At 33.6% G+C, this 11468-nt stretch overlaps 1 protein-coding gene across 12 annotated transcripts in view; it reads right to left on the bottom strand.

Moving 5' to 3' along the window:
* Window positions 1–10831, bottom strand: part of LOC127949198 (OX-2 membrane glycoprotein) — a 31013-nt gene extending 20182 nt beyond the window's left edge. For 2 of the 12 annotated variants that reach the window (XM_052546211.1, XM_052546210.1), the window contains exons 1-7: window positions 10601–10830; window positions 9418–9481; window positions 9147–9222; window positions 8125–8457; window positions 6888–7217; window positions 4424–4705; window positions 4208–4278 (exon numbers count right to left, since the gene is read on the bottom strand). In XM_052546211.1, the coding sequence (XP_052402171.1) occupies window positions 4220–4278; window positions 4424–4705; window positions 6888–7217; window positions 8125–8457; window positions 9147–9222; window positions 9418–9456 (1119 nt within the window). In that variant the 5' untranslated portion in view covers window positions 9457–9481; window positions 10601–10830 and the 3' untranslated portion in view covers window positions 4208–4219. Of the gene's footprint in view, window positions 1–224; window positions 576–4202; window positions 4309–4423; window positions 4706–6887; window positions 7218–8124; window positions 8458–9146; window positions 9223–9417; window positions 9482–10600 lie in introns of those variants that run through there. The other 10 variants (XM_052546208.1, XM_052546207.1, XM_052546205.1 and 7 more) reach the window with 7 other exon arrangements.
* Window positions 10832–11468: the final 637 nt, after the last annotated feature.

The following is an 11468-nucleotide window of genomic DNA, read 5'->3' as shown; positions in this document are numbered from 1 at the left end:
TCAGAGAACTTGTATAAAACACATAACACACGAAGAGGTGTGAAGGGGAATGGGAATATATAATTTCAGAATGACTAGGGTGGGCTAAATGTTTTTAACTATGAGTTCACCTCCATCTAGTGGAAAAATGTCTGTAATATTTTAATCACTTTAATTCAAACATGACGACAATAACTTGACACCAAAAAACATGTAGGTGCTCATGTCTAAAAGAGTTCCCCTGATAAAACTCTGTTATTTTATTACACACATCAAAACATCAGTAAAGCTATGACTTTTCTATGGTTACAGAATGGCAGAATTCAGATAAAAAAGGCTGCTTATATTTTGGTCACTTTAAAGAGCACGATTCAGTACAGCTGCACTAAGAAAAATGCCTAACTAAACTATACAGTCTATAATAAATAAGGCATTTAGTGTTGAAAGTGTTGTGATTACATTACTTGTTTTTATACTGTTACACTGAATATCAGTTATATTAGAAGACGTTGACTCGGATTCACCAGAAGGAACATTGTTGTTTGGTCAAGGTGAAAATCTGAACTATTGCAGCTGTTCCTTTCATTTCAGTCAGCCTGAAGAAAGAAATGACAAGAAAAATTAATGTTTTAATAACCTATAATTAGACAGCAAAAGCCTTTTTTAACAACAATAAGTGTTCAATATAATCCTCCAGCTAATGTTTTATTTCATGTTCTCCATCTTGAGTTGATACAGGGCTGAGTCGAGTGATGAACAATGTTTCTTTATTATTCCAGAGGCTTTTTTCACACGAGACTGCATCAATATTGAAACAGAGTTAAAAATAAATGACTTTTACAGCTTAAAACTACTGCTTCCTGCAACCTGTAATCCAACTAATACACTTGTATAGGTCGTTTGTCCAAATCCCTGAAATATGACCCATCACAGCGTATACTACAATTGCACCTCTATCGGCAAAAGGTCATTTTCATATTAATGTTTTATGTTGATATGTAATCACACTACACTACTACTGCATAAACATGGGCAAGTCTATTTATAGAGTATTTTTGTGGTCCGTTATACAATTAAAATATTTTGTTAAATGATATTTATTTTTCTAAATGTTACAGGGGTTAAAATTAAACTAGTAAATTCTGGAATAAAAAAGTTAGAACAAATAGTTGAGCTCAAATGATTGAGCGAGAGGTTAACGCCTCACACACACAGAGAGAAAGCAGTGTTTTGACAAACACCACAGAGCCACAATGTTTCCACTGTTCACAGAATTCAATGTACGAACACCTCTGCAAAATACACTGGGTTAAAAAATGTTTAAAACACTTAAAATAGATTCCAATGGTGAAAAAAAAAATGTTTCAAAGCAGGTGTATAGAGACATTATTGCCTTAATGTCCTTGGGAAGCAAGTGAAAGATGATGTTAGCAAAGATAAGCTCAGTAAAGATGTTTATGTGAAGAGGGAGAGTAATCTTGGGAAGAACCAGGCTCAACTGAAGGAGCTCATCCTCTTCTAGAAACATCAGACAAATGAGTCACTCAACAATTAAGGAACAGTTTTGGGTCAAATGGAATGTTACATTAATTTCTAAAGGGCCAAGTGACTTTCTCCAGTCCTCTTATTGTTAATGATTCATCAGAGCTTGTTATTGGAAAAAAAAAAGGTTTTCTTTATTATCTTTATAATCTAAAAAAAATTACAAATAAAATAAAAATAAATAGCTCTGTAGACATCATTATCACTCCATTCTGGTATTTAACATCCACTTTTCATGATTTAATCAATCTGATGAATAAATTATGTCCCTTCCATTTATTTCCTGTTTCATTCATAAATCATTTCCATCATTGGAGTAAAGATAGTTGCAATGGCAAATTATATTGATTAAATTTATATTGATTGTATTTTTGTTCATCATCACACTTCATTGTTTCCTTGAAGAAGCATTTTAAATATTAAACAGTTTTGGTAGAAGATGGGCTTCTTGCAAGAGACAGGAAGTGGTAACACCTTAGGCTTCCTGTGGTTCTCTACATAAACGGGGCTCTGTATAAACGTAATTTACTCTTGACTTTGGTTTCACTAAAACCTTTGTTACTATACTATTTTTTACATTTTATCTGACCACAAAACATATTTAAGTCCTTACTAAATTACTAATTTTAGTTACTTTTTATAATTATAATAATAATAATAATAATAATTGATTACATTTATATAGCGCTTTTCTAGGCACTCAAAGCACTTTGTCAGGGGGGTATCTCCTCATCCACCACCATATATTTTATGAAATAAAATTAAAACCAGCAATCACATCTAGGAGCACTTCACTGATTATAAGTCATGAGTTTAGTTCAGTAATGAGCTATAAGAGAATAACTTAATGAACACAACCTGAACAGATTGATTTGACTTCCTGCATGATGGGTCTGAAGCCCTTTTTAGCTGCATTGTTTTTAATGTAAAACTAATATGATTTTTTTTTTTTCTTTTTCTTTAGGCCGTCTCAGGTGGTCTGCAGATTCTATGAGCGGAACGTTGAAGAGAATGAAGCAGGAAGGAAGACTTGGATAAAGAAGAGAAATTAGTGAGTCATTCTGGCATCTCTCTGTTTCTATTTCTGGCTTCTCCAGTAGCTGCTTTCATCATCTCCTCTGTAAAATGCATCTGGGCTATTTATTAACAAAAGTGCAGTCTTTAACTTAAGTAAGTTTAACTTACATATCTAAATTACATCTTAAAATCTAAAATGTAAAAAGTATTGACATATTATATTATATTATATTATATTATATTATATTATACTAATTTTTTATATTCAATTTTATATTATTGTACTATTTACCTGTGTAAATGTTACACGACATGTAACATATATGGCAATATCATTTTCATACATACTTAAATTCACTGGGTAGATATAATTTAGTTTATAACATATATAAAATCCCCATAGTAGATTTGTATATGTACAAATGTTAATAATGTCTATATTATGATTGTTTTGGCATCATGTTACAACCACGTTTTATTTTATATATGTAACTTCATTAAAACAACATATTAAACATCTGTATTTTATGTTTTTGTAATACATTTATTATGTCTTTCATATTTACACATACATAAACAGTAACACTTTAGTATAGGGACCAGTTCGCACTATTAACTAGTTGCATGTTATTAACATATTGGCTGTTTATTAGTACTTATAAAGCACATATTCTACACAACCATATTTTACATTCCTAATGCCTAAACTTAACAACTACTGTATGTTACTAAAAATTAATAAGCAGAAGATTAGGAGGCAAAAGTCGTAGTTAATTGTTTGTTAATAGTGAGAATTGTACCTTAAAATAAAGTGTGAACACATAAACCTACATAACTATAAGGACTAGATGTCAATATATAAAACTGTTAAAATTTCTTATAATCTTCAAATATGTTTTCAAGTCATAATACAGCATATTTCTGTAACACTTTATTTTAGGGTCTCTTAACTATTAGTTAAGCAACTATTATTATATGCTTATTAGCATGCATATTACTAGAAAATCAGCCATTTATTAGTAATAATTAAGCACATATTAAACCCTAAGTCTACATGACCTTATTCTACATCCCTAATCCTACCCAATACCTAAACTTAACAACTACCTTACTAAATATTAATTTAATTTAATAAGCACCAAATTAGGAATTTATTGAGGGAAAAGTCATCGTTAATAGTGATTAAGAAATCCCTATTCTAAAGTGTTACCCATATTTCATTTGTGGAAATCTAATGTACATACACACATATTACATTTGTGTATGGGTCAGATATATTAACATGGTGGACTGAAATACTTCTTTCCCTCAAAAATAAATGAAAAGCTTGATTTTAATTTCACCACACTAATGTGTAACTTGTTGCTTCACCCCGTCAAACATTAGTTTATCCAAAGTAAACTAATTCTTCTTCCTGTGCTTATTCTTGCACACAAACGTCTACATTCTTGTATGTGTACACCCTTATATTTAAAAAATAAAAGCATGGATCCAACAGACTTTATTTTAACATTTATATAAGCATTATTTAATAACTAATTTGTAAATTACTATAAAAATTGTGCATGCCCCAATTTTCTGCATTTCACACACTGAAACATTCAGCACTGAAAAATTCAGCATTAAATAAATGTGAGACATGATATTAAAGTTGAACTACTGACCATACCAGCAGGTGAAGTTAGCACCTCTTCAGACAGATACACAGACATATGAGCAGCACAAGCACCACACAGCTGGCTGAAATGAGAATGACATGGACGTTCCTGGCTGCAATAATAAAACACACACATATTAACTATATAAATCAAATATTCACAACAGTCTACAAACAAAACCAGAACATAAGAGGACAAAAACATTGAGTTGAGTAAGTTTCACTCACATTTATTCAGAGACACATAGATGGCAGACTCAAGGCCTTGGTGACGAACTTCACACTTCACAAGTTCATCGTCCAGTAGCTCAGTCTGCATTTCAATGGAACTGACCACCATGGTGGTGCCGTCCCCTAGCTGATACAATGATGTGACGGCAGGGCCCAGAGTTTGATTATGACCCTCCACATTCCAGGAGATCTCTGCTGCAGGACGTGATACGGCTGAGCAGTTCGCCTCGACAATGCCCTGCGATACGATGATGTAACTGGCCTCAGGTTTGGGTAGGACTAGGAAAATGACAGAAAGTTCCTTATGTCATTTTTTTTAAGTGCAAATATTTGTAAATATGGCTAAATCAGTTAAGCGTTTAATTTGAATTAATTTCATGATATGACATGAAATTGTCATGATATGACATGAATATGTACATATTAGACACTTAATTACATTAATCACTTATCAGTGTATTTTCTGGAAATCTGCCCCAAATAACTAAATCACACAGAAACACGGAATAGACATTTTGAAAGGTGGTTTTAATAGTATTGTTTAAAAGTAGTACTTAAAGCTTAAAAATAATAATTTTGCACATGTGGGACATGTTAGTTTAGGGACCAATTCTCACTATTACTAGTTGCTTATTATCATGCATATTTCTAGCATACTGACTGTTTGTTAGTACTTATAAAGCACATTATAATTCCTTATTCTACATTAACACATTTTAGATCCCTTACTCACCATACCTAAACTTAATAACCTTACTAACTATTGATAAGTTGCAAATTAGTAGTTTACTGAGGCAAAATGTGCAGGTAATAGTTAATAAAAGAACTGGTCATTAAAATAAGGTGTAGATATATTTTTTTAATTATTATTATTATTTCAGCTAATTGACAACACTTTTTTATTATTGGTTTAACTTGGTGTACTAAAATAACTGAAACAAACTGAAGTAAGAAATGTATTAAAAAATATATATATATAGACATTAAAAAAAATAAAATGGAAAAAAAAACATACAAAAATTGTTTTACTAAAACTTTAAAATAAAAAGAATACTGCATAACTTAAGCAAGCTAAATCTAAATATTAATAAATACTAAATCTCAATGATACTAAAATATCACTTTGTCCTACTGACAAATGAAACCCATATCTATCTTTAATTTGTTTGTGTTCCATATCAAAGTGCATTTCTTATTTTGCAGATGCATTCAAATCTTTATTATCTGCTAATTCCATCAGCAATTGCAGTAAATTAACACATTCCATTTACAGTCATAATTTTAACATTTTGATTACTTTTTAAATCTTTAGACTTAAAATCCATAGAGATGGTTGCTTAGATAATGTTTAGCTGGGAACCTTCACAACAGTCTAAAGTGTGCCAAATATGTGAACTTTGTATATGTCCATTAAAACTACTGTACTGGTCATGCTGAACTTTTCTTTGTTGTATTATAAGTGCTAGAAGAAAACAGAAGGCACTTGTGTTGTTATGCTGATTACAAGCCGTCAGACGCTGGTCATGTCTGCGGCAGACTCCATCAAATAGGGACACTGTGACATAAGTCAGATAAAAGAGAAAGAGACAAACTATGACCAGACGAGGGGAGAGTGAGGCTCTGTCCACTTCTGTGGCTGTGTGAGGTTTTTGGTGACAACAGCCAGACTGTTTGGGAAATATCAACAGAGGGAAAGCAAACACAGTGGAGCTCTGTTCTAGAGGAACAGAGACACAGTAATCACACTGGCCTTTTCCCCAATCTTTCATAAAGTCACAGCCAAGCATGATAACCAGTGTCAGCTTTCACTGATTGTGAGCTTCCTCCCCAAAATGAACTAACTATTCCTTTAATTGTATTTATTTAAGTTTTTTTTCTGCATTTTTACCTTTTAATGAGAGCATTTACACTGTAGGCAAAAACTGAACGGCACACAGACAAACACTTTCTCTCTCTTTCTCACTCTCTCTGCATCTCTCAGTTTATTACAAATACACCCGGAAGAGAGGAAAGGGGGCTGTTAAATACCCAAACCATGCTAATGGAAAAAGCACATTGATTTTCCATTTGTTTTCTATTCTACACACGTGTGAAATGTTCCAAACCCACACGTGTGAGATCTGATGCAAAACTACACGTGTCAGATTTCTGTACCTTTAAGCTGTCACAGCTTAATTCTGTAGCAGTGCTATTTACTGTAGTAACAGCCATGTGGGTATTATAAAACATCAAGGTTCACTTTAATTCAGAAATTAGAAACATATATTAGAAGAGGTACATTCAAGCTTTTTAAGTCCCTACACTTTTTTTTTTTTTTTTTACTAATCAAGAAACAAAAATCTAAAATGTCAGTCTGCAATGCACTTTCACAATAACATTTCACTTTTGGGTAAATATCCCTTGAATTTTAAAGCAAATAACCATGCCTATAAGCACTGTCATTACTTCTCTTTGCACTCACCGTAAACTGACAGACAACCTGTCGCACTCTTAATGCCATCTGGATACGTGTGGAACTCGCAGGTGTAACAGCCCTCGTCCTCTGTCTGAGCCCGGTGTATGGAGAGCTTGGTTTGACCAAGTGATGGACTTAGTGTGATCCGATCCTTGAAAGGGGTTTCGATGATGGGTCTGTCATTCTTCACATAAGAAGCAACAGTGGCGGTGTCCCCTTGCTCAGCTGTTTTTTTCCATAAAACCTGCCGGACTCGCTTACTGAGAATGTACTTGCACAAAAGAGCAACAGGCTGTCCACTCACAACTGTTTTATTGCCCATCATTTCCACCATTGCTGAAAGGAATACAAAAAGAAAAGTGAAGAGATTTTACATGCTCTTTAACTATTAAGTTGGATGGTTCACCCACAAATTTAAATCATGTAATTTTCCACCATACTTCACTCTTTAAATAAAGGTGCTTCACGTTGCCATTGAAGAACCTGTGTTGTTTAAATGGTTCTATAAAGAACCTTTAACTTTTGAAGAACCTTTCTGTTTCACAAAAGGTTCTTTGTGGCGAAATAAGGGTCTTCAGATTATAAAAAGGTTTCTTTTATGGCATTGCTGTGAAGAACCTTTTAAGCACCGTTATTTTTAAAGAGTGTGAGTGACCACTGATTTGCTATTTTATGGGGGGGAAAAGACGACTGATTTCTCAAAAATATCTTATTCGTGTTCCACAGAAGAAAGAAACTCATTCAGGTTCAGAAAGACTTAAAGGTGAGTAAATGATAACAGGATTTTCACTTTTGGATGAACTTTGCCTTTAAGACTATGTTCAGGTAGATATTCAGAAAATGCGTGACACTAGAAATAAGCATACGTTTCTGAACTTTTCAGAAACCCAATGGCAGCTTTTATCTGATGTAGTTTTGTGGTTTTCGTGATAGTTTGTTGTCAGTTTTTTAAGTAAAAGAGGCTATAAAAGTGGTTCTCACCACTTCCTGTCGGGGCACTATTTATAACTAATTGTCATTGTTTTGTGAGCACAATGCGATAACCACCAATAACAGCCATTCATCATGAAACCATCATAGTGCAGGTCTAGAAAATAGCATTTCCTATGACACACTTTTGCAGTTCCCTTGATGAGTAATAGTTCCTTCTAAATTCCTATTTTCAAATCATCAGTGGGGAAAAATATCAAGAGCACAGAAACAGTTTTAGATTGAAAGTTTGAAAGTGAATCTCAAACCTCACCCATCAGTGAAAGACACGTCCTTCCTCTCTGCTGGCCGGTTGGGTACACATCAAACAGACAGTGGTAGCAGCCCTCGTTGACTGGCGTGACTCTTCTGATGGTGATGACGCTGGTGTGAGCTTGCGGACCTGTGGTTTGCTGTGAAAGCTCGACTCCATCCACTTGGGTGACGTGGCCATACTTATCAGGCTGATAGTGTAGTATAGTTTTATTTGTCATGTCTAACCACAGCACTTGTTTTAAAGTCTCTCCTGTCTCCAAGGTAATATTGCAGGCCAGCATGAAGGGATGTCCAGTCATCGCCTGCAGATGAGACGGAGCAAGGACCTTACCTAGGACATATCGACCAAAAAGAGTATTTTTTAAATGGTATCCTTTTGTAAATATTAGAAAATATTCAACAACAATATGAAAGAGCACATGAGTCAATAGTTTTAAGTCATTTTTTTATTCATACCTATTAATTTGTTCAAAAATACATTTAAAATGCAATGAATGTACCCACCTCTTCAATGATGAGCATTTATTATTTTATTTTTTTTGTCAAAACTTAAATTTGTTATTTTTATAGGGGCATAAAGAATAAAATGGTACAGCTTTCCTGTATAAAAAACGAAGATAAAAAGCATATTTTTTCCACCACCAAAAAAAGCCTTCTTTAATCTTTTTTATTTTGTGGCGAATTCTTAGATGTAAACTTAGTTTTGTAAAGAAAAACTAAGTTAATTCAAGAATGGTGGATTTTCACATTTTATATCTCACAGTTTTAATTTGTTTTTCTCAAATAAATATGTTAATACATTAAAGGTTACACCACTCACTTTAATCTCTTCTTGAAAATGGAATAAAGGTTGATCAAAACCATATAAATCCAACACAAAGAAAACATTTCTAAGAACCATCTGCTACATGTGTTTAAGGATTTATCCTTTTATTTTATCATGGTCATTATATGTCATTGACCCGTACTCTGTTCTAGATCTTAGATACTGTAATGCTCAGAAAGAAAACAAGCAGGCACCTTGAAGTCGAGAGAGCAACATCAGTGTCAGCCAGACTTGCAGAGATATTGCAGAAATAGATCCACACATCTTGACCTGCAAGATCATTTTGTTAATTTCACCAGAAAAAAAGTGCATTAAAGCAGACTCTACATAAACAAGTTTCACAACGCTATAGTTCATTACAATGAGTAACCTAGGCAGTACTAGTAACCCTAATTGCTGCTACACTGTGTGAAATGTCTAAAAAATATACGGCACTAACAAAGCCTGAGAATTCAAGTTACTTACAGCCACAGATTTGTATAAAGCAGACAGTCCACACGACATCAGTTCAGCTCTTCAACAGACATTGCTTTGTAATAAAATAAATAAGAATAATAATAAAACATTTTATTAAACATATTAATAAAATTTGATAAATTCAAATGCCCAACAAAAAAGTTTTTGTTCTGGTGTGCTAAAGAGACATTTTCTTTTTGGTAGCATACAGTCCAGATTCATATCAGACTTCAAGGAAAATATTTGTCCTACATGTCTGGTCTGCGTTGCAATTTGAGGATTCAAAGCACTATTTATGGCATTCTCAGTGGTAACAGTGCAATTCAGCATGTTTGGATTGTTTGGAAATGTGATTGTTATTTGCCAGGTGTATTTATGGCATGAAAAGCCAAATCTCCAAGCACCTGCATCCTGTCAAGGTTTATAACCTTTCTGGCACGTTAACAACAGTTTAGGTACCATCAAACACCCACTGTATTGTCTAGACTAACATTAACTTGAGGAAATAGCTTCCCTTGCCCTTTACACAAACTATATGATTAAAATCACTTGTGGCTTAACTCTGCCAGTAAATCCACAGAAAGAGTGGTTCTAGCAGATGATTTTAGGGCCACATGGCAAATACTTCCAGGCAGCCACACACCCCTTCTGACCTCAAAAGATCATGGTTGGGCCTTTTTTTTTTTTTTTAGTTGTTGTTGCTGTAGTTGTCTACAATCCCCCAACCCCCAGTACATTTCATAATAACATTCATTAATCATGTTTAATGTGCTTAACAGTTCTGGGGTTTAGTGTTTTAGGCATGTTACAAAATGTATAAATAAACGTTTTATATAATGTGTAATGATTTGAATAACAGTCTATAAATCATGATCTATTAAACGATATAATAAGTATATTTGTTAATCAACAATCTAGCTTTAAGACTAATCTTCTGAATTTAAAGTCTTCATAAAATATATGGACACTTTCACTAAAGGTTAAAGTTTTAAAACTTCTTTGCTAGAATATAAAGGGGGAAAGAACACTCAAAGGTCCATAACTAAAGTAATTTTAAGTATGAATAGACAGAATGCATAGATAAACGTGGAAAACCTGTTTAAAGAAGATAATTTAAAACTTCAGCCCCTGGTTTGGTTTTCCCTTTATTAAGAAACTAGTATTAATACAATATTTAGAATAAGCGACTCACCTTGCAATGCATGGTTCATCCGTAGCTATTATAGAAACACATGCGCTGGCAGATCCAGTGGCTCGGCGTTATTCTGGCATGTGTGAGATTCGGGATACGAATGGAAGTGGAAGTGAGGAAGTTGGGCATGCAGCAGTCGTGGGAAGCATAGTAATCAGTGCTTAGAAAGACCCAGGGACGCTTAGCGCATGGAAGCGTGCAATTACTAGACCGAGTAAACAGCGACATCTGGTGGTGTAAAGCCTTTTCTGGCCAATATCTACAAATACAGCTCCTTTTTTGGTAAAATGCCTGCCTGACCCAATTACAAAATAAATATTATTTGAATAAATATGCTTTGGTTATGTTTGGAAACATAAAAGGATAAAAAATAAAATTAGCCATGCTATATGAGAGACTGGGAGATGTTGTTGTATTTTGATAATGTCATGCTGATTTTTGAATTGTCTGTCCTGCCTGCCTGTTTAAAGCTGGAAAGGCAATACTACAAAACACTGAGTCTTTTTAATTATAGGCTAAACTATAAACATTAAATAAATAAAATATATTTATGATTAAACTTTTGACAATAGGCTACTGTAGCTTTGCAGGTAGGTTTCTTGAAGTGTCTTGGAGACATTTCCACAGTTCTTCTGGATTGAGTCTGTCTCAGTCTGTTCTGTTTCTTCATGTTATTCCAGACAGACTGATGATGATGAGATCAGATCTCTGTGTGGAGCACTGGCTGCTGTTAGAAAAATCTCACTGGATTAGTACAATTAATGCCAAAAATAATGTTTGGAAATGTAAACTGATATTTCATATATATATATATATATATATATATATATATATATATATATACAGTACAGACCAAAAGTTTGGACAC

Source organism: Carassius gibelio, chromosome B1 (genome assembly GCF_023724105.1).
Source record: "Carassius gibelio isolate Cgi1373 ecotype wild population from Czech Republic chromosome B1, carGib1.2-hapl.c, whole genome shotgun sequence".
In the NCBI taxonomy this organism is placed as follows: Eukaryota; Metazoa; Chordata; class Actinopteri; order Cypriniformes; family Cyprinidae; genus Carassius; species Carassius gibelio.
The sequence above is the reverse complement of the archived record's forward strand: the minus strand, read 5'-3'. Positions and strand labels throughout refer to the sequence as shown.